The sequence below is a fragment of the Ruditapes philippinarum genome, unplaced genomic scaffold, assembly GCF_026571515.1.
Source record: "Ruditapes philippinarum isolate M1 unplaced genomic scaffold, ASM2657151v2 ctg2410_1_1_1_1, whole genome shotgun sequence".
NCBI classification, from domain to species: domain Eukaryota; kingdom Metazoa; phylum Mollusca; class Bivalvia; order Venerida; family Veneridae; genus Ruditapes; species Ruditapes philippinarum.
In genome coordinates this window covers 160,671-185,480 of record NW_026852249.1, presented here as the reverse complement: position 1 = coordinate 185,480, position 24,810 = coordinate 160,671, and the positions used below count along the sequence as shown (strand labels likewise).

General features: G+C 32.7%; 1 protein-coding gene across 1 annotated transcript; it reads left to right on the top strand.

Annotated features, from left to right (window-relative positions):
- Positions 1–13,705: 13,705 nt before the first annotated feature.
- Positions 13,706–21,150, top strand: LOC132754106 (uncharacterized). Its single transcript, XM_060744707.1, has 4 exons — positions 13,706–14,131; positions 15,752–15,977; positions 19,453–19,561; positions 20,982–21,150. Exons 2-4 carry the CDS (start codon positions 15,800–15,802, stop codon positions 21,148–21,150), a joined length of 456 nt encoding a protein of 151 aa, XP_060600690.1. The 5' UTR covers positions 13,706–14,131; positions 15,752–15,799.
- The last annotated feature ends 3,660 nt before the right edge of the window (positions 21,151–24,810 follow it).

Genomic DNA, 24,810 nt, shown 5'->3' with positions numbered 1-24,810 from the left:
GACATTTGTATACGCAACTTTAGCAGTTATATACTCGTATACGGCTAGATATTAATAATTGTCTTTCTTTTTGTTTTGCTGGAACATTACCTTAACGTATATACAAAATACTTTATTCGTCCAGTATGACTTTACAAATAAAGTTTTATTGCTTTTAATTTTATCTTTTATCATAATATATCCGATTAAGGAATCTTAATATATAAAAGAATACATAAAAATATAGGTCAAAAGAATATTGATTTTTTAACAAATGTTATTACTCGATAAATGTTGGAATCTCTAAAACTTAACACTTGATATTTTTTTATATATCGGTAAAGGTGCACATCAAGATAATAAATGAATAAATAATAAATAAATAATTCTAACACGACCCGCATTTTTCCATATTGAACATAAAAGAACCGAAAGTGTGTGTTATTATACAACAGAGTCACGGTTTGACGTTCTATATTAAGACATGTGACGTAATCACTATACACGTGACGTAACCACCAAAAAATACAACGCGATGAAATTAAGTACGGAAACAAATCTGGCGCATTTTGCTTAATATCAGGTACGGCAGCATTTATTTGTTGATTTCGTGTTATAATCGAAATAATATATCTAAATCGGTGATTTAATCGCTTGATAACATCACTGTTTGTCGTTCGGATACGCCCTCGTGATATAATTCCTCGCATCCGAACTCCAAACAGTGATGTTATTGAGCGATAAAATCACTGTTTGGGATATATTATTTCTTAAATAAACAATATACAACCGCTATAATAAAACACACAGAGCCACTTCCCCCTCTCTTATTCGTAATAAATTTTAACTATATTTTGATGACCTAAACATTGTCCACATTTTCATGAAGAAGAACGAGTACTACTAACAAGCCTTTTTAAAGCTTAATTTTAAACTTCACGTCACACAAGACCTCTATTTCATGATTTATGGAGATTATTTTCTCATTTACCAACGGGAAATATTTACTTCGGTACATGATACAATGGTGAAAGAATCACCGATTAAGCACCTTGGAAACGCTGGTATTTCACTAAAATACCTGAGTTACATTTTTCAGGTATTGTATGACACCAGTTTCGCGACAAATGTCTTTTGATTAACGTATTTGTAACACGATAGACTTTCATACATGCACGTGTTGTTCTCAGATAACTGATATAGAACACTAAATAAAATTTATTTCTTTGATTGTTGCATATTTAACTAGCTTTGTTTATTGAAAACGTTTTGTTTAAGAAATAACATCGGCCTGACAGGTGTACATCGGCTATTTAACACCGGTTTGGAGTTTTGATGCGTAGGAATTGACCACGAAGGCCGTAGGCCTGAGTGGTTAATTTTTTCGCATCAAAACGACAAAACCGGTGTTAAATAGTCGATATACACCTCTCAGGCCGATGTTATTTCGATTCTAACACAATAAAATAAGGAAGGTCACTAATGTTATTTTTTCAAGCGGAAATAACTTCCGGTGCCGATTTTTGTATAACGCTGTTCGATTTTCGCACCCTACTGTTTCGAAGATATAGAAATTATTTAACAAAAGAAATAATAAGAAGAAAACGTTATTTTATCAAGTTTTCAACAATTAAAACTTACGTCGTATTGTGTTTACACCAGTGCCCCAGTTATCATTCTTGTATGTATGAAATAACGTCAGCTTGTTTATGAATGAGTTGTTTACTTAGTATGACGTCATTACGCTGCTTACGGATTGCCGCCGTTTTGTTAAAATATTTATTAACTGATATGAATCAAATATGTGGCGTTAGTGAATGTGAGATATTATTTCGGTATTGTATGAAACGAAAACATTATATAAGAACTGTAAATATAAATAAAAATGTTTTTTATTGTTGCTTCAAAAGCCTTTGTTAACTATATAATCGAGGGTGAAAACATAACAGCCGCATATACAAGTAGTCCCTAACGAGTGTTTATTGGCAGTTTAACACCGGTTTTTCCCTTCTTTGTCTATAGTGACAAATTCACGTGAGTGTTAGAATTGTTAATATAATTATCAGTAAAGGGAAATAACTTTCAAATGATTTGAGTGATACAAAACATTATCACAACACTTGAGGAAAATGAAAGTAAAAAGATGCTATTTATAACTGTTTTCCTTGAAAGGAAGTACACTAACGCATGCTAGGATAGAGATGTCAATTGTTTCACATCCTTTTTAGAAAAAACATGAATGGGGTTTTCTATTTGAAAACGTGAAATGGCTCGGACAATGTTATAGTAACAAGTAACAATAGAAGGTAAACAGTGATTATTTTTCAAGTTAATTTATTTGTTTTTGTACGCTATATACATGTATTTGCTCTCTATATATTAAAAACAAAAGTTTATAGAGTGATTTAAATAAGGTAAGCAATGATTATCTTTCGTGTTAATACGTTTGTTATTCATGCGTATTTAGGCATGCATTCGCGTTGACGTATGTCATCGGGCAACAGCCTAAAGAGTGTATAAAGTTATATACATGTATTCGCTCTCTATAGATTTAAAACAAAGTTTAAATTGTGATTAACATGATAATAAAATACCTAAAATTAAATAATTGTTTTGCCAATTTTACAGAGTGGGACATTCATGAGATCATTTTCAAAGCTATTAAAAATAGGAACCTCTACTTTCGTTTCTGATCATTATAATATATTTACATATAATATACATGTATATTAAACAATATTGGCCTTTTTTTGTTAAGGAAAACCCATAAATTATGAAAACCACACTTTACTGATCTTTACATTTTTATATAGTATTTTACCAGAAACAGATTCAGCCAGTATGCATCTGAACATTTTTTTCCCTTTAAAAGCTTTTAAATGTTGTTATTCCATTACAGTATCCAAAAAGTTACTCATTACCTGAACCACCTCTTTTAAATTTAATGCTTTGACAATAAGTACATTTATAATGAATTAGTATTTTGTATGGAAGTCAAAATACTTCTTTGTTGACATTTTGCTACTTTTATGACAACTTATTTCACATCCATCGCTACTGTTTACGTAGTATACGTGCGTCAATTATTGACTATGATAATTAAAAGATGTTATTTAAACAGTTCAAATAGTTAATAGTTGAAAGTTATATCACAAGAATATTTCGTATTAAAATTAAAACTTTTTTTTTGTTTATGACAGTATATATTCATGACTAGATTTACCGTCTTTACATATAGCTGTTCGTTTTTTTTCCTGTGATTTAAACAAGAATGCTAAGCTTATCCTATAAATATAAGAAAAAAAAACTTTTAGCTTTTCCTATGACTAGACCATGAATTGTTTTTTTTACGATTTCTGAAAGTATTTAATAAGTTCACAAATATTAGTTAACCTTTTAACGGAAGAGAAATTCAACAACAATGTACTTAAATTGAGATAACCAAAAAGGCTACAATTGTGTGGCGATATTGTTTAGATATTCAGATAAGATATTGAAACATAAATGTACCCGAATACATCGGCCAATACATCACTTTTAAAAAGTGTTCAGCTATCTAACAACATGTAGGTGGTTATAGATATCCTTTGTTCATTTCAGATACGACACATTAAGATAAAAGTTGATAGTTGTAAATAACAGAACTATATAAAAGTTGATAGTTGTTTATTTATGAAAGGACAGAGCAGGTGAATATATATCTCATACATTTTACTGAAATCTTTAAAAAAATAGTTTTGTTTACTTGCATTCAACAGAAATTGTAAATATTGTCAGGATGATAATAAAGGTTTAATGAACAGAACAATATTATATCATAATCTTTACTACAAAGGCACAATTTTAGTCTAATTTGTCATTTTTATGTGAATTGTCTGTACATCACGTTAAATATACATTTAACACTTTTGTTCATAAAAATCATAAAAACTAAACACACAATTTGAAAGATTTGTAAGCATGTAGAAATAGTATTTTTATGTCAACCTTTTGAACCTTTGGAACACTCGTTCCTAGATATAGTTACTTACGCATAGTATCTCAAATTGTTTGACAAATGTCAACCTTGTCATACTATAGTTCATAACTTTGAAGCATATAGGTATTGCGTTACTTGCAAGGATTACCTTTGCAAAACATGCTATGAATGCCACAAAACGAACAGAGCTTCCCTATATCATCAATTTCGTGAAGAAGATGGATCTGAATATGTTTTTGCTACCAAACAACCAAATAATGAATGCAAGGAACGTTGCCAGTTTCATCAGGAAGAAGTTATTAATTTTGTTCTGCCCTGTACAGCTCGGGTGCAATGTATGCATGACTTTACATCACAGAACTTGTAAAATTGAATATATTCCCGAAAAATGTAAAGGCACAGCAGTCGACAAAGCATTTGATGATATCATAAGGAATCTAGACGAAAAACTGAAAGAGGCAGAGGAAGTTTCTGAAAAGGCTGGCAGTTTGAGTAATATTATGAGTGAAAACAGTGATAAAGTTGTCAGACGAATCGAATTATTCCGGAAAGAAATAAACGAACGTTTAGAGCAAATGCAACAAGAGATTCTAAATTCTAAAACGTGAGGAAGAAATGAAATGTAATAACATTGCAACAGTACAGAAGTTCAATGATACATGTGAGCATATAATTTCTGATGTCAAAAAATAGGCAGTCTAGTCTGGATGCAAGCAAATCATCAGGAAAAAACGCACAACTCTTCATTGACATTAAGAGGGCAGAAGCTGCACTGCAATTATATCAAATAGATATATCAGATAACCAATGCAAATATGCGCTATTCATTTCATGAAAATACTGACCTGACAACCTTACTGGCAGAGAAAAATATCTTTGGTGAGCTAGTTAGACATATTGATAACATGATAAGAAAAGAAGATGTCAATATAAAAACCGAATATGATACGAAAGACTGTGATATAACAGGATGTGCTGTTCTAAACGCAGGTAAATTAATAGTGGCTGATAACAGGAATACGAAGGTAAAGGTAGTATCGCTAGAGAACAAACGTGTACTTAAGGAAAAGCTTTTAGATTCAAAACCATGGGATATTGCTGTATTGAAACCTGATCGATTCGCAGTAACAATGCCACTCATTAAAGAAATTGCTGTGATTAAAACAGACGAGAGGTTATCACGTGACCATAGTATCAAAGTTGATGGAAAATGCTATGGAATACATTTTTATCGAAGTGCTCTCTATGTTGCCTGTTCAGATCCTTCATGTGTTGTTGTTTTGAATACAAACGGGGATATTCTGAAAACAATGCCAATGAACTTTCTTCCAAAACGGGCTAGTCCTTATGTCACTGTTGGAAAAGACTCCAGATGTATGTATATCAATGACTTTAGTCGAAACAGTGTGGTTTCTGTATCGCAGCAAGGAGTTGCATCAGCTTCTAATAAGCATGGGGATCTTCAAGGTCCGCTCGGAATGTTAGTGTGTAATGATGGTACATTACTCGTCTGTTGCAAAGAAAGAGTTTACCAAGTCGAGAAAGACATGGAGCAAGGGAAGTTGATGCATAAAGAGAAAGCCCACCTGAACTCAATTTGCTACAGTACACACACTGAATAAATCTATGTCGGCTGTCTCGGGAACAGTTTGAAAGTGTTCAGCACACATTAGCACTAAACTTTTGTTTAAACTGTTATTACTATAAAATATATAAATGAAATGTATTTTACATATGACAGATCATCAATGTGTAGGAGTATGAATAGAAAATGTTTTATTAACACTAATAGATAAGTTACTGTTAGCGTATATGATTGTTTGAGTAAATGATTGAAGTGTAGTCCCATGCTTTCTAAATGGTAATCAATATTGAAATGTTAATACAAAATCAAATTAAAATAGTTATGTATGTCCTCAATTTATTTTCCATTTTGCAATTGTCAGATTCCAAGTGAAAACAATCAATACTCTAAGTATAGGCTATAAGGTCGAACCTTAAAACTCATAAGCCATTGAGTAAATTTCTAATAATACGAGGGCTGTCCGGAAAGTTCGTAGACAATGCTATAAAATCATTAAAAGCAGTCATATCAATATGATGATTGAATATTTTGCTAAATTATTTATCTGTTACAAATTTCTAAATTAAAAAAAAAATCATAAAATAAATATTCGCAAAGCGCCGATCACCATGGCAACATGATCAACGAATCATAGAGCACTTTGATTTCATGACAAGAGCTACTCGAATAATAAGTTGCTAAAAGTAGTTTTTTTTAAGCAAACTCTCGTTTTAATTTTGTGACATCATTACATACTATTACATGATATTGAAGGCAAATTATGACGTCATACGCAGATAAACAGCTTGTTAACGATGATTATAGGCAATGTAGGTGCATAAATTATGAGTTGCAAAAATGACGTAAAATTCACGGACGGAGCAACGTAATGATATTTAACTTCATAGCAACACTAATATGACACCAACTGAGATTTTAATCTTTACTTTATTTTCTTTAAAAACAAAACCAACCATAAAATGTTTAAGTCAACTTGTGTTTAAATGTCAAACAAGATTAAGAAGCGGCGATGACAGTATACCGTATAAGAAACGCTCCAGACGACCAAAGCTAGCATGGGCAAAATATCGTATATTTCGTTATGTACAACAACCTTTAAAAAAGACAGACTTCTCACACACTGTATGGGAACCAGTGACATTTTTGTTTTTAAATCATAATTTTAAATATGAAATTCATAAAGTAAAAAGGATTATAGCATGTATTAAGTATACGCCAGACAGGTACGATGACTGTTGAAATCGGAAGAAAATGAATAGCAGGTAATTACATGAAGTTAATTTGACGCCGTTGACGTTGTCAAAGTGCTCCATGATGATGTATATATGTTGTATGTGATTACTGTTAAAATACAAATGTAAGTCACAGTTCAGTAATTTTTGATAAATGTGTTCGCTAGATATGTATATTTTTGCTGACAGAAATTGTACAACGTATTTATTGTTATACAATAAAAAATGAAGAAGTATATGAACTTTCCGGACATCCCTCTTATAACTGAGAAACATGACAAAAAAAAATGAATATAAGGGTTATCTGTTACAGAATATTAATAGTATGAACAATAACAACCTTAAAAGTGTTATAATTGTGTTGACTTTACTATTTTAGTAGGACATATCCATAAAACATTCCTTATGTCATTATGTAATGATTAAAATAGAAGTATATGTTACTATATGTTTGAAATTCATTTTCTTTCATTATTTCTATTACCTTTTCTTCCTATTGGCGCCTTAACGAGTGGATAATCAAATCACCGGTTACATGTTACAATGTAAATACACGTTGAGATTATGGATTGTTGTCGCAAAAACCCTCAGCATTTTGAGTGTGAATGATAAATTGAAAAGGTCTCTTTACCAATTGATTACTTTTATCACTTTAATTACCAATAGGAATTTAATCAATTAACTCCCTTATAAAGGTTATATTTAACTTTTATCGTCAGATAAGAAATACAAATCCAGAGTTGTAGATAATAATAATATATAATGCAACTTATAAGTGTCCTATTGATGAGATTACAAGTGTTCGTTTTTATGTATCGGACAATTATAAAATGTAAAAATTGGCCCTTTTAACAGTTTTATGCAACAGATTTCATAAAATGTCCGACTGAAGTATGTATTTGTGCATATTAAGTAAAATTGAAATTGATGCAATTATTGCATATCTTAATTAGAAATACGGCCAGTTTTATGTCAAAATATATGTTTCATTGACGGGGAAATGTCATGCAATTGGGTTAATTTTGAGTTATATAAAAGAGATAAAATCAGGAAAATTGCATGATTTGAGCTTTAATAGATAGTGTACGAGGATTGATCAAAAAGTTCTTGGCCCCAGGTACTTCCGGTAGTCAGAGAACCAAAAAATGGTCTTACTTTTCAATATAATCGCCCTCTTCATCAATGCATTTTGCCCACCTGTGCTCCAAGTTGTTTAACTCTTCAAAATAGAACTCTCTATTTTGGTCCTCAAAGAACTCATTGACTGCCTCCATGACACTTCCATTCCTTCCAAAACGTCTACCACGAAGCTTGATTTTCTTATTCGGAAACAGGTAGAAGTCAGAGGGGGCCAAGTCCGGGGAATATGGAAGATAGGGAAGAGTTTCAAAGCCGCAGTCTTAGACGTCGTTTTTATTCGTCTGCATAGTACGAACCGTTTATGGTACGACCTTGCTCAAGATAGTTTATCACGATTATCCCTTGACTATCATAAAAAAATAAAGCCATTATCTTCCCTGCTGACGGCACCCTATTGAATTTCTTCGGAGGGGGTGAGCCAGGGTGCTTCCACTGCATGCTCTGTTTTTTTAATTCTGGATCGAAGTGATGGGCCCATGTTTCATCCTGAGTTACGATCCGGTAGATAAAATCAGGTTCACCCTCCTAGCGAGACAAAAGATATCGTGAAATGTCCAGCCTGGTCTGTTTCTGGTCGTCAGTCAACTGTCCTGGGACCCATCTCGCGGAAACCTCTGACATGCCATAGACATCAGTCAGAATTCACCTGAACTGAACCAAAGTTTATACCCACTTCCCTAGAAATCATTCACAGGTCTCGCCTTCTGTCGCACATGACCAGATCGTGCTCAGCTTCGGCAGTTTAATCATCTCCGATGCTCTCCCTGTTCCTCTTTAATTCAGCAGCCGATTTTTTTTTCACAGTGCTACAGGAGGGGGACTCCTTCCCAAGTGTATCCATGAAGTCTTCATGGATTTCCTTGTGGGACATTCTTTTCTTACTGGGGTACTGAATGACAGCTCTGATTTCAACTTTCTCTATTTGGTATAAATGCCACACCCCTCTACTGATCAAAGTGTGTCTATGTTACTTAATCAATGTAAAACCGCGTGTAATTCGGTCAGTCATCTTCAATAAGATAAAGGTATCTACGTATCGTGTATAAATGTCAGTGTAGTGGCTAGAAGTATATCGGGCCGAAAACCTTTTAATCATACCTCTTAATATCCTCTCATTTGCATAATTTTGAGATTTAAAAAGGGGTTTTGATTTTAAGTGATTCGTTAATATTTGCTATTTTTTGCACTACAAAAATTGTAGAAATCATAAAGATACTAAATTTGCATGTAATTATTTGAGCATCGTATCATCGACTTAAAATCCTTTCAAGTATTATTGCAAGTAAATTGCCATTGTATTATTAGCTTGCGGAAGAAAAAGATAACAGCTCTCGATAAGAGGGGAAGTTTAATTTTAAGTGTGATGAAATGAGGCGTGCGCATGCGTAAATAAATGATTATTTTTCACGTGAATGACGGAAATTATGATCAATAAAAGAAACAATAGGGCGCTTCCGATATAGAAATTAATATTTCAAACTGGAGTAAGATAAGATGAAATAAAGTGTTTGCTCTTTGTGACTTTCAATACCTATTTCCGCTTTGTAAACATAAAATAATCTTTAGACTGATAAGAAAGCTATTGTCACGCTTTAAAAGATATTGACATTTGACAATACTAAACTATATACATGTAAATTGAAAGAAGCAAAAGGTATAAATATCAATTTAAAAAATTATAACAGGTCCCACTTCAGAAAAAAAGAATTGTTTGCTGACATGAAGTAATTAATCTCACATTTACATAACAGCAAGGTTTTTATTCGTTTTTTTTCTCTCAAATACGATAATGTAGAATGTAGCATTTTTCAAAATTCCACATCTTTGATTCTTTGATCCCTTTGGTGTATTTACGTATTTATATCCATAGTAGAATACATACCACAAGGATAAGACCATATACTTTTGTAAACATGCAATTTTTATCTATCATAGAACTTTACATTCTATAATTTTGGTTGCATTTATTTTTCAATTTTTAAGATAATTACTTGGAAATTAATAAAAAAAAGTGGAAAAGGGATAATGCGCTGTTTACTATTGACAAATGCGAAAGTTCTACCAAAGTATTAGTTTGAACATTCCCTATGTTTGTAATCAGATCAACTGCCCGGAAATACATATATAGTTTTACGTTTTCAAAAATATGAACCTTAAACTTAAAGGGAAGCAACTCCTAGTATTTGTCGCAATCCATAATTAACAAATTTATTGCCCGTATACGTACTTAGCGTAAAATCATATAAATGTTAGGCTGTAAGTATTATTTTTATTATATTTTGCATTTTAAATACTTTTAGCCTTGATTAGGATAAGAAATTGTTGGTATTTTCATTCTCGATACAAGGCATTATGTAACTTACTTTAAATGCATGTCATATACATTAAACCCATCATTATTAAAATCCTTATAGCATTATCTATGTAACGTTTCGTCTTTTTTAAGGCAAGTCTTCATATTATTAACTGTTGTCAGGTCAAAGATGGTAGTAAAGGAAGGAGTTTTTGCTGCGACCAAATTTAACAGAATTATGGCCCTTTGTTGATTTCTTCACTATATACCATATAGAAATTTTGTAAATGCAACTCCTCTTAAACCGGATGGCAGATTCTGCTTAAACTTCCAGGGATGAACAAACTTAATGTGTAGATGGAAGTAAAGGAAGGAATTTTTGCTGCGACCAAATTTAACAAAATTATGGCCCTTTGTTGATTTTTTCACTATATACCATAATTATATGTTGTCAGTGGGGGCATCCGTGTCCTTTGGACACAGTTCTTGTTCTTTACAAACCTTTAGAACATTTGAAATATATTTTATTGCACCAGCAGGAGATAGCATTGTTTTATGAGTTTTTCATTTAAAAATGTATATTTTGACATATAAAAGAACTAAATTGATTTCAACATTTATTGTGCTGTTTTCTTTAATAGCATAGGTTTGACATGTTTAGTTTACCCATACAAATGTCGTGTATTTTTTTTATGCATTCCCAAAAGATATGTTCTATAGTTTCATCTTAAGAATTAAAAGACTACATAAGGGACTGTTAATGATTATATCTTATTTTGAACTAAAGATCATTCGTACCTACAATTCTATGAAAAGATTACTTTGAACCATTGCATATAGAATTGAATTAGAAAAAACCGCCATGCCTCACAGTTGGCAAATACGTAGAAGCTCACAGGTTTTGCGTTACGTGTCAGGAATATGCCTGCAAAGCTTGTCACGATTGCAATAAAAAACAAAGGCTTTATGAAATCATCAAATTCTAGGACGAATTTGATCTGATCTCAACAATGAGGAATTTATTCAACGAATGCACTGAAGAATGTTTAGATCAACATAAGGAAGTAATCAACCTCTATTGTAAAACAAACAATGCACCCTGGTTCGAAATGTTCTTCAAGTACTTGAAATGTGTGAGAGACGAGTTCAAAGGTGAGTTGATATTGAAAAATATAGTATTTACATATTGGTGGCCAGCTCCATTATCTATGGATACAATGTGTGGTTATGGAATGCCTTTTTGGAGTTGTAAAAGTCTGTTCAGTATTGCATTTGTATTTTCTATAAAATGGAATAGTTAAAGCAATTGGTTAACAACTCTTCTATTATCTTCGGATACAACTTGTAGGACAATATTTTGACTGTCCTAAAATATATTTAGAACAATTTTGGCCTCATAAGTGTGTTGTATTTATATTTTCTGCTACGAAATAGTTATAAGGAAATGACTTAATTTTAGTCTTTTGTAGATACATTTCGATTTAATATCAAAACGTATTAATATATTTGCAGCGTTGACAATCTTATTGGATATCAGTGCTTTTATTGTTCGCCGACTCCTTTATTAGTTACATTGGCGAGGAAAATATTTAAAACGTAAACAAAGGAGTGAAAGATTAACCTACAAAAATATAAATTATTACCTCTTATTATCTCTTATTATCTATGGTATATTTTAGTATAACGTAGACATTTAAAACTTATTGCTCTGACAATCATAAACATTGTGTGTAATGTCTCTCTTACAAGCTGATTGTCCTGTCTTCATAGATATGTGAATATTTTGTCTGAATGTAACGTGTCTCTGCCATTTGCCAATTAATTTTATTTAACTTTCACATTGAATACTGTTTACCATTCTCTTTTACATGTATGTTAAGTATGTTATATTTTTTATGCGAACCTTTGTTTAATTTTTATAATCTTTATGTTTACAGCAACAATACGTGCTTTCTTGTTTAAATTTATTGCTTTTAAAATAAGATTACAATAAAAACATAATATTAAGTTAATTTATAGTCTAATAGCAGATATCAGTATTTTCCCGATGTTGGTTTCAATTGGTCATATTTTATACTTTTATTGTCTATTTAAGTCATTTAATACACCATAGTTCCTTATTTGATTTCGATACATTTAGTTTAGTCCTGTCTGAAACCTACCAGTGCTTGGAGCCATGGTCAAAACACTATTTCAACTCCTTTGTAATACGATACATTTCAATCAAATGACTGAATCTGCATGCCTTTAAATGAGCAAAATTATTTCAATAAATTCAGACTTGAGAACAATGTACTAAAATTTTAGGCCAAGTAAAACCGGGTCACGATTGAAGTAATAATTTACAAAATATGTGAAATAAATGATTGATTTTTTTGGTATTCATAACCAGATTTCTGCTGCGTTACTAACGCAGTACATGCTATTTTCGAATACTTGTACCTCAGTTTGGTAATTTATGGGAGTTCTGAGTGCTACTTGTAACGTGTTAATTGCTTCCATTTCGTTATTTCTCAATAGTTTACTTTTAAAAACATTTTCAAAATGTTCATGAAAATAAACAATGAATCATCTAGAGACGTGCTGCTTTAAATGTATTATTCAGTGACAAATATGAGGTGAAATACGTTCAGCCCAGAGTGTGCTATTTGTGTATATAAATGAACATGTTTTTTATACAAATTCTTGAAAAAAAGTTTTGTGAAGATATTCATTAAGTTTTTACTTTCAAAAATATTCTGTTGTTGTACAAAGATTTGTTCAACTAACCTTAACTTTCTTTCGTAACATTTTTAATAATTTTATGCTAACACGTTTAAGAGCATCTCTTGCAGCTCTTGCATCCCTTGCTTACATATATGTGATGCTTACTGTGGTTTTGTGAACAGTATTTGTCGCCTTAGAACTTTTTTTTTTATTGAAGCGTATAAAGTTTCACGAGAGATCACAAATATTTTGTTTTCAATATAATTTAGGTGTTTTTCTTTCATTCCTTCTTTAATTTGACATATTTTATCCTTGAACTAGATACTGTCAAAACGTGACCTTTTTTAAAGATTGGAATGTAGACTCTCCCACTCATTGATTTTTGCGCAGCCGACCGTTACCATATTGACTGATATAATTTATCAGCCGTTTAAAATACCTTAATAATGACTGTTAACATCTTTACTGACTTGAGTATCACAAATACTTTTATAGATGTTTTCCAGCTGATTTAATTATCCTGTTCGAAAGCGCATTCAATTGTTCTTTAATATTGCATTCTTATAACCATTTATATGCTTTTGTGCAATTTTAGTGTGACTTGTAAAGATTTTGTATATTATTTTGCATGACATTGTTAAAATAATAAATATAACAAAATGTCTTTGTTGGGTGTTAAAAGACGTATGACAAGAGTTTAATATTACATCATTCAGCGCTTTTTAAAAATGAAAACAGTTCTTTTCCCTTCCTCGTTACCGATAGCTCTACTTCCTGTTAATAAATATTTGAATCACTTTAGTTATATTATGCGGGTATAAGATTGTCATGTTGGGTGTGTATCTACAAAAGTTTAATCGTACTTCACGGGTACACTATACACTATCGAAATTTAAAGATTTTAACAAAAACCGCTGGAGATGATTTAAAGAAAACGCAAAGGCTCGGGATACTTACTTTTATATAATTTTTTTTTTTCATTTTGGTATTATGTTTGTTGTTAACTTTTGCAGTAATTATTTTTAAACTTTACAAACATGGATATATATATAGAAAGAGATGCTTTTTGTTTGAAATTGGAGAGGAGTTTTTTTAATTAAAAAGTAATAGAATAGTAAACATTCTATTTCTTATTGAAATACGTGTAACATCAGGCAAAATCGTCGAAAAGTGGATTATTGAATTTTGTTTGACACAGTATTGAAAGCGGTTAAAAGGTAAAACGTTTGTATATATTTATGATATGTAAACATCATGTATTGCTCGACTCTTAATCTGTATTGATTTTGTGTACACAGTACACTGTCCTAAAATTAGAACAACATTTAAATACACCGGAGTGTCAATTAAACACAACTAAAATCGCGGGTTTGAACGTAACAATACGAAATATATTACGACTAGAGTAGATCCCGTAGATATTAGATCTAAGTAACGTAAAAAAGATATCAAATACATTATACAAGGTGACTTGGATTTAACTTTGAAACTTATTTCAATAAAACATGTCTAACTTTCAGTTTCTATTTTTACTATTAATAATAGTTACATTTCCAACTTTTGCTATCGATAACGTAGGTGTGTCTAACATTCAGGGTTATCAAATACGCGTCTTAAAAGTTTTTTTTTCTATGTTTTTTTTTTTACATTCCGGAATTTTTACGTATTATGTAAATGTATCAGGATAACTTCAACTTGAACTTGCATATCAAACTGGATTTTTTATCGTTTAAATGCCAGAGCTATATTTCTTCACGTATGTAAGCCGAGTAGCAAGCTTTTGAATGGCGTCATAGTAGAATACAAAAGGCTTTTCAAAAACTATCAAGAAGGAGCGACCACTGTATTCTATACATATAGCACATACAGTAAAAAGAAATATGGCGGTTAGTTTGATACAATAGAATAAAAAAAATCGTTTCATACAAATTTTCTTGTTATGGACACCTTCATACCATTTTAGATTTGTTACTCCTTGACTTGAGGCATGTATAGAAATTATCCGATTTAGCACTATAGCGATTAAGGATGAGTGATTATAAATAATCCAATAATGCCCAAGCTTTTGAATAAGATAATGTTCCGGAAATAATCGATTTGCTACGATATTGGCCGATGTTAGATTTTTTGGCCGGAAAGCAGTAGAGTAAGACTTCTTTAAGATAAGAAATAAAAATCTCTCATAATCCTATCATCTTATGAAAACTGATAAAAAAATCTTTTGCACATTAGAACTATGATAATATTTATTAGCACATGTATAAAATATTTTGACAATTCACGTTAATTAGATGTGTATATTAATGTTGTCATATTTTGTCAATAATTTTATATAGAATGTTGACCGCAAAAATGGCTGCCACTTTCGATATAGTAGGTAAACATTGTAAAAATCGGGGACTATCTATGATAACCATTCAAAATAGAAGAAAACAGAATCCCTAAAGAAAGCTAACAACGACAAAATTAAAATGTAGACTCGGTTCGATCGAGCCTGTTCATGGACAGTTCTCAAAATTGTAGGTTTCTGTCCACACCCCCTACCACAGACTTTGTCAGAATTCAAAATTTAAACAGTCACGAAAAGGGTAAAATTTTAGATTTGGAAACATCTGCAGATATGTTCATACGACATTATTGCGCGATCACCGTTCTCTTGTTAAAATGATTTATTCCTTTTCTTGTAAATTCAATACATACGTATTAAAAGTTTATAAATGTCCAACACTGGATGTGACGAATTTCATTTGTACAGTTATTCGGATTTAGATTGTTAATTTAGTTTTCTGATATTTCAAATGCATGTTCAAATCGGTATGTATGTTGTTTGTTTACAGTGAACATCTCGAGAGCATCTTCATTATGAAGTGAAAACAAAAACAATAATGATCAACACAAGAAAATCCGACTTCAAGTTGGTGATAATAGGCGATTGCTATATTGGAAAGACGACGCTTCTAAGAAAATATATTGGCAAAATGGACCTTGGAAAATCGCCTTTTGAGATACATGAAATAGACAGACACGGAGAGAAAATATTTCTCGAAATTCACGACACAAACGGTAATTTGTAAAATTTTATCTTTCATGTTTTCAAATATTGTTGTTCTTTTTTTGTATTATTTGATTTTTTTGTGTTCTTGATGGTGTTTAATTGTTCCCATTTTTGTTGCTGGTATTTTTACACCTTAAGTATTCATTTCCGGAGAAATTGCTAGTTTGAGGTTCATTATTTAACAATGGCGGTAAAAATGACCGACCGCCTTTATATAACCGAAATATGTTAAAATGGCTGTACAATCACCTTCCCATATCCGCGGTGATAGGGCGATTACCACAACTTTTCCGCGCAACGTCAAAATATCTTACTTCTGTCCGAGACACCGTATATTTCTGTGGTACAAAATGGACAGCAAGCCTGTAACCGAGACGAAAACAGCATATAATTTGCTCAAAACAAGGTAAAATCATCATTTTTTCTTTTTCATCGAATGTGCCATTTAATTTGAAGCTTATTTATCTTTACTACATGCAAAATGCTTCATCAATTAAGTCAGGATAGTGAAAACATTTAGGGCATACTGGAAAAAACCTTGCCTTGATTACGAAATATAACGTATTTCTAGTCCGTTAAGTTCATATAACTGGTCAAAATACAATATAAATATGTACATTATTGTCGTATGAACAAGTTACAATACATAAATAACCCGTTTTTTTGTATATTTGGTATGATTTTTATGTTTCCACGTGTGTATTTTAAGGCACCGCACAACTTTGTCAATCATAAGATTTGGGCACCGCATTATTCCTCCTTAAAATCACCGCAGTTTTTTGTCTTTTTAGCACCGTTGATTTTTTATATTAATGTTTTGCTTTCAGAAAATGAAGACGTTCAAACCTATGTCTGAAAAAAGCCAAAGCAACGTGCGAAATTGCGCAAGCTGCAGATACTGCAGCAACTGGAGAGCGCCCAACTAAGTCTTCTGATATCAGCAGTACGCCAATGGATCTGAGCCTCCCTGTATTTCAGGACGATATGCGTAACGCACCACATAAGAAAAAGGATATGAAGTCAAACTTTCGCAAAAGATTGTTTTAAAAAAAAGCACATTGGAGACGATGACTGAAGAGATTATGGAAATATTGCCCGGGTTCCTGCAAAAACTACACCATGAAAATTTGTGTTATGACTTTTGCAACTTTATCAAATTAGTATGCAATATAAGAAATTCCCATTAGCAAATAGTTCATTCCTTTTGTTTCTCGATGTTGTTTGATAGTCTGCCAAGAACTTCAATCTTTCCATGTGGGGTTTATCAGTTTGAATAAGTTCGAAAAGGAAAAGACATCCTTATCTATATATAGATACCATTGCACTTATCTAACTGGTAGTATTAACACAGATCAGACCTTCAGAAAATTTCCATAACATAACGTATGATATAACAGCAACATAACATAACAGCAAGTAAACAATCTTTCATCAAACTTTCATCAAATAAAAGTTATTATAAAACATATGTGTAAGATTATTGTATAATTCAAAAGAAGACGGTTCCAGTATTTATCGGTCTAACGGAAAAAGAATGCGGTGTTTGAATTCAGTGTTGTACGGTGCTCCAATATTCGGGTCAGTAGGCTTTTTTCAACAAATATTCCCTGAAATTTACGATAGAAACACATAATTTTGTACGGAACTTGAACTTAGGGTTAACCATAATAAATATACGAGCTCGTTATGTTCATAGAACAAAGACATTGTCGTTATAACACATGTTTTTTGTGACAAGTACGAGTCATGTTGAGGTACCACACGATCTTTTGTAAACACTATTTCTTTCGAAGTATGTGTTTTTGTGTGAATTGTATTGTGCTAGATTAACAATAAATTGTCTCAAAAAATTCGATGGAATACTTAAACAATTGGAATAATCTTGCAATGTCCAGCAGTAAGATATTTCGTAAGCTATTACCTGGAATTTGTTTCTCCCGCCATTAATATTTTGTCCAGAAATATACGGTGTCTCGGTCAGAGGGACGATATTTTGACGTTGCGCGGAAAAGTTGTGGTAATCACCCTATCACCGTGATATCTTTCATAAGGATACTAGTAGATTTATGATCATTATATATATTTGACGTTGATAAACAATCGTAAGATAAATGGCACAGACATCTATTTTTACTCCTTTTAACAAACAATACATTTGAAAGTAAATTTAAAATACTGTTTCCTAAAAATAAAGATACTCGTACATTAATTCCTTGTTAAATTACTAATCACAATTGCCTTCTGAAAAATGATTTTTAGACTATATGTCAATTGTTGTCAATTATTACGCAGTGGTGTCCGAGGATCAAACCATAGTCACTCAATTTCAAATCCGGTGCTCTCCCTTTAAATCCCGATGCTCTCCCTTTAGAACCCGATGATTTCCCTTTAAATCCCGATGATTTCCCTTTAAATCCCGATGATTTCCCTTTAAAACCCGATGATCTCCCTTTAAAACCTGATGATCTCCCTTTAAATCCCGATGCTCGCCTTATTTAGTTGGCGGGCGGACAGTCATGGTAATATATAAAGATATGACTGCGAAATAACCATCAGCAGGATTGTGTTATTGCTCTTTATTTTCTATCAAGTTAATTTTTTTTGACACATGTAAATATAATTTATTTTATTGTGTTCATTTTTATGTGGGGATGGTAATGATTAGTGAGAATCACCTGCCTGTTTCTACATTGAAATGTGTTAGTTTCAATGACTTTGAAAAATGTTTTACATGCATTACAGAATATTTTTTCCAACAAAGTCAATGCATGCACATAATGTCAAACATGATTCATTCTAATTATGTATGTAGATAAAGAAGAAATAAACGGTGCGGGTTGGTAGCGCCGTAAACAACTCCTTAACTCGATAAAAAGTTCAATATACATGCATTTATAATTATTACTTCATAATTTTTTAAACTGATACCAATATTATAGTTAAAATTATTTCGTGTCTATATTTGTAAAATGTCACATACGTGTCGCTTCAATAAGATATTAACTTACTACATGTACTTACCACTATTGTGTAGTTATGAGTCATTTTAGGATTTTCAAGGACATACCATTAAAATATGACTCAGGTATTTGATGGTGTTGTGGATTTAAACACGAGTAATTTACAGGTTCTTTGGGAAAATCATTATTGGAAGTTTTGCAAGTCAAAATATATTGACCATTCAAAACGTTCATAATATGTATATAGGTATATGAAATATAGCAGAAATGAAATGAAGCAAAAAAAAATGTTTCAAGCTACAGCAAATTTATGATATTTTTTTTATCGAAGAAGCCAATCTTTTTGTTAAAAACAAAATATAAAATGAATAAATAAAACAACACATAATATTTTTGAAAGGTTGTGTAACTTGCGGTTGTTTACTATAAGTCTTGGGTTATATATGCTAATAACCGTTGAATTTGGCCATATAGTCTGTAAAAATCTATATGAAAATAAGCAATTGTCTGATTTTTATTGTAGGCCAAGAACGATATCGTAGTCTGACATATTCCTTCTACAGAGGTACACACGGATGCCTTGTTTGTTTCGATCTTATGAAAACAGCTTCATTTGATGGACTGAAAAACTGGTAAGGGACTACTTTCTCCTGTACTGATAAGTTGTTTAAGTTGGTATATAAAGGCATTTTAACTTACTTCCATTTTACATCTAAATTTTTGAGCCGCGTCATGATAAAACCAACTTAAACCAGTCTGCGCATCCGCGCAGTCTGATCAGGATCCATGCTGTTCGCTTACCAGCTCTATTACAAGTGGAGAAACTGATAGCGAACAGCATGGATCCTGATCAGACTGCGCGGATGCGTAGGCTGGTCTGGATCGATGCTGGTCGCAAACCCATTATATTGGTTTTGTCATGACACGGCTCATTTGCATTTAATCAAACTGATTCATAATGAAATGTAGATGTTTCAATTCTACAGAACAGAGCTCTGATTATATAGGTATTCTTCTAATAATTATAATTTACTGAACCATTAAACGTAATGCGTTTGCGACCAGCATGGATCCAGACCAGCCTGCGCATCCGCGCAGTTTGATCAGGATCCATGCTGTTCGCTTAACAACTCTATTACAAGTGGAGAAACTGATAGCGAACAGCATGGATCCTGATCAGACTGCGCGTATGCGCAGGCTGGTCTGGATCCATGCTGGTCGCAAACCCACTATGTTGGTTTTGTCCTGACGCGGCTCATTTTATAAAAAGAATGGTTGTATCTTCAGAATATAAGTAGCATCGGGTAACTGGCAATAGTTTAATTTTAAAAACCATTTCGACCACTTTATTGTAACTATCCGGGGCGCACAATAATTTAACATATTAAGGTACAAGTGCTCGTTCATAATGACTGGAAGAGTTTTAAAGAGCGTTGGGGAGCATTCGATATGTCTTCTAGTCCAATGTTTCACTTACTAGTAACAAGGTTACACTTTTTAGGACCATATGTCTGTGAATAAAGAACGTGACGCCCTCTTGTGCTAATCACGCTGTTTACTACAAATTTCTAGGGTCTCTGCACCAATCTCTAAAGATAGTTTTGTAGCCACCGTGTATCCCTGTTAAAGGCGTCTAAATGGGTTTGAATAACTTGAGCCTATGCATCACTTAGCTCCAGAAGGTGGGTTGGTTTTGACCCATAGTGTTGCTTTGAACCATATGACCTAAATTGTGTCTGTACGCTGTAAAACAAAAACAAAGCAAAACAAAAATAAAAAAATAAACTTTTTTATTTTAAATTTTGTTTTTCATATTGCAGTTATTGTTTTAACGACTTTGGGCGATTTTATTAACTTTCTATAATTTTCTTGATTTATGTGTTTCGTCGATATGTACTATTATTAAACATATTTGCTTTGCTCATAACATTTTCCTCTCCTTTACCCGTCCTATACGGTGCTCAACTGCGTGTCCGTTTGGCTTAGATTAAGATCATTACTCGATTTATATCATTCTAAGAAACTTAACGATGTGTTACTATTTCTTTTTAGGATGGATGATGTAAAGGAATGCGTAGGCGAACATATTCCAAAAGTTCTAGTAGGAATACATCGAGGCAACAGAGATGATTTGACAAGTTCTACAAAAGTTTCAAAACGAAACATAGATCTGTTTTGTGAACTGCATGACCTACATTACCCTTTTAAGTTTTATTTTTAAAAAAATGGTTTAAAAAAATTTTCTCAGTGTTTCGAAACGTTTAAATGATCTTATGATAAAATGAAAAAAAATAGAGAACCCCGAGAAATGAAAGTGATAAAATATTGTAAAATTTTTCCAAGACAAAAAGAAGAAAAGAAAGAAAATCAAATGTTTTTTGTTAAATTTTTTTAAAAAAAAAGATTATGTTAAAGGCCCAAAAATAATTTTTTATAAAAAAGTGATTTTTTAATTCCATGGTAATTGTAAAAAAGACATATGATGCAATTTAAACATCAAAAAAAAAGCCCGCTCGAATTTTTTTAAAACGTATTTTGTTGGGAAAGAAAGATATAAAGTATAAACTGTTTTTAGTGAGCCTGTTTTAAAGAAGACATTTTCTTAATGCCCAAAATACTTTCTACGGGCCCCCCATCACCGGCGAGACAGGCCCAGGTTTCCCGTTTCATTTTTAAAACCTCAATTTGCGTTGCCTGAAAATAATTACAGTTTTATGAAATTTGATAAAGCTTTCGTTTTTACAGTGTTAAACTTCCTTAATTGTCAAACAACTTGTTGAATTCGAATCACTATTTAACTATTTGAAATTGAAAGTAAAACGCCTTTGCCGGCTGTATAATCTGAAATCCTCCATGTCAGATCATAAATACAACTTTAATGAACATTAGAAAGTTTAGAGTGTAATCTGTATATGAAATCTTATAGACCGGTAAGGATAATTTATTGCCAAACTGGTTGTGAAACGATTGCAACAAAATAATGTCATCGCAAAGAGTTTTGCAATAATCTTGTTATAACATTTACACGAAAGTACAGTTGTTTTTGTTGATAATGTCAATGTGATGATATCTATTTCAAAACAGCATTCAATTTTAATATCATATATTTTGTATAGATGCTTGAGCTTAGAATGGATAGTGATGCTAATTATGTATACAAATTTGTTGAATAAATTCACTGCATGTCAATTCTTATATATAGATATAAAAAATATATTAAACATAATTATGTTTAGAGTATAGTCTTTATACGAATCTGGTATAAGAAACATTTATTGCAAAACTGGTTGTGAAAAAAATTGCAACAAATTTGTGTCATCGCAACTAGTTTTGCAATAAAGTATTGCAGTAACTCGTTTTATTGCAAAACTGGTTGTATCCGTGCAGTTTCGCCTGGCCAAATACTGTTTATAACTTTTAATTTTAATCATGTTTTTTCCGAAAAGCACCAAAAATGAATGATGGTTTAGTTCGTTTAAAGTGTCATTATGTTCAACTTGCTACCGTCAGGTTTTGCTGAATGGACCATATATTTCAAAAGATTGAGTTGTCGGTTGATATTAGGAAATGTAAATGAAAAAGTAAAATGTAAAAAATGTGTCTAAAAATAAACAAGACTGTTCCAATCTTTTTATGAATTAATACTTTTATCTATTTATGCTTTGCCAAAATATATGGAGTTCCTTCCCCTTACAGTCTGCAGATCCCCCTCTTACAATCTGGAGTTCCTTCCCCTTACAGTCTGCAGATCCCCCTCTTACAATCTGGAGTGCCTTCCCCTTACAATCTGGAGTTCCTTTCCTTTACAATCTGGAGTTCCTTTCCCTTACATTCTGCAGATCCCCCTCTTACAATCTGGAGTGCCTTCCCCTTACAGTCTGCAGATCCCCCTCTTACAATCTGGAGTGCCTTCCCCTTACAATCTGGAGTTCCTTTCCTTTACAATCTGGAGTTCCTTCCCCTTACAGTCTGCAGATCCCCCTCTTACAATCTGGAGTTCCTTCCCCTTACAGTCTGCAGATCCCCCTTTTACAATCTGGAGTTCCTTCACCTTACAATCTAGAGATCCTCCTCTTACAGTCTGGAGTTCCTTCTCCTTACAGTCTGAAGACCCCCCTCTTACAATCTGGAGTGCCTTACCCTTACAATCTGGAGTTCCTTTCCCTTACAATCTGGAGTTCCTTTCCCTTACAATCTGCAGATCCCCCTCTTACACATCTGGAGTTCCTTCCCCTAACAGTCTGGAGTTCCTTCCACTTACAATATGGAGTTCCTTCCCTTTACAGTCTGGAGTTCCTTCCCTTACAGTCTGGAGTTCTTTTCCCCTACAATCTGGAGTTCCTTCCCCTAACAGTCTGGAGTTACTTCCCCTTACAATATGAAGTTCCTTCCCCTTACAATCTGGAGTTCCTTTCCCTTACAATCTGGAGTTCCTTTCCTTACAATCTGGAGTTCCTTCCCATTACAGTCTGGAGTTCCTTCCCCTTACAATATGGAGTTCCTTCCCCTAACAGTCTGGAGTTCCTTTCCCTTACAATCTGGAGTTCCTACCCCTTACAATATGGAGTTCCGTCCCCTTACAGTCTGAAGTTCCTTCCCCTTTCAATCTGGAGTTCCTTTCCCTTACAATATGGAGTTCCTTCCCCTTACAATCTGGAGTTCCTTCCCCTTACAGTCTGGCGTTCCTTCCCCTTACAGTCTGGAGTTCCCTGCCCTTACAATATGGAGTTCCTTCCCCTTACAGTCTGGAGTTCCTTCCCCTTACAGTCTGAAGTTCCTTCCCCTTACAGTCTGGAGTTCCTTCCCCTTACAGTCTGGAGTGCCTTCCCCTTACAATATGGAGTTCCTTCTCCTTACAATCTGGAGTTCCTTCCCCTAACAGTCTGGAGTTCCTTCCCCTTACAGTACGGAGTTCCTTCCCCTTACAGTCTGGAGTTCCTTCCCCTTACAGTCTGGAGTTCCTTCCCCTTACAGTCTGGAGTCCCTTCCCCTTTCAATATGGAGTTCCTTCCCCTTACAGTCTGGAGTTCCTTCCCCTTACAGTCTGAAGTTCCTTCCCCTTACAGTCTGCAGTTCCCTGCCCTTACAATATGGAGTTCCTTCCCCTTACAGTTTTGAGTTCCTTCCCCTTACAGTCTGAAGTTCCTTCCCCTTACAGTCTGGAGTTCCCTGCCCTTACACTACTTCTAGTAGTAAATGTAGGCAGGGAACCAGACGATATATATTTGTCTAACTTGAACATTTTGATAGTTATTATAGCATTTGTTTCTACAATTATAAGCTACGAACAAGTATATACAAAATACGGCTGCCTATTTAGTTAAATATTTATAAATTAAATGAAAAGGGGTTACACAAATAAATACACCAATCCAAATCAACTTTCAAATCTTGACTATATACTTATTTTATGGCCAGTTTTCATTTTACATATATCCTGTAAGTTTTAATGCTATCTTTTAAAAGATGTATATGTTTTAAATAGATACATCCAGTTAATTTGTTGTCAATGTAAACATATACATGAAGTATGAAATAGGTGTTTATCTCTCTAGAATTTTATAAATTTTATTCATGATAATCTTCCTGTACATTGAATATCGTAATAAAAACTGATATCTTAAGTGTCCTAATTAATGACCCTTATCTTTTGACTCTTTTGTTAGGAGAAAATTATCAAAGTTTATTTAAAAAAAAAAGAATTAGGATGTCAATATATTAACATTTGACCATAGTTGAAGCAAGCACACTCTCACAGTATTAAGCAAATTTATGCAATACCTTTTTACTAATTATGTATTCTTTAATATTCTTTTATTTTCTTCCTTTTATATATATATTTTTTTTAATTTGATGTCATAGATGATAACACGTAACTTAA

Bases quoted from the DNA above. Each gene is read 5' to 3' on its own strand.
- LOC132754106 (XM_060744707.1), top strand. From the start codon at position 15,800: ATGATCAACACAAGAAAATCCGACTTCAAGTTGGTGATAATAGGCGAT. The intron at 15,978-19,452 runs GTAATTTGTAAA...TTTTTATTGTAG, and splicing joins CGAAATTCACGACACAAACG to GCCAAGAACGATATCGTAGT. The intron at 19,562-20,981 runs GTAAGGGACTAC...ATTTCTTTTTAG, and splicing joins TTTGATGGACTGAAAAACTG to GATGGATGATGTAAAGGAAT.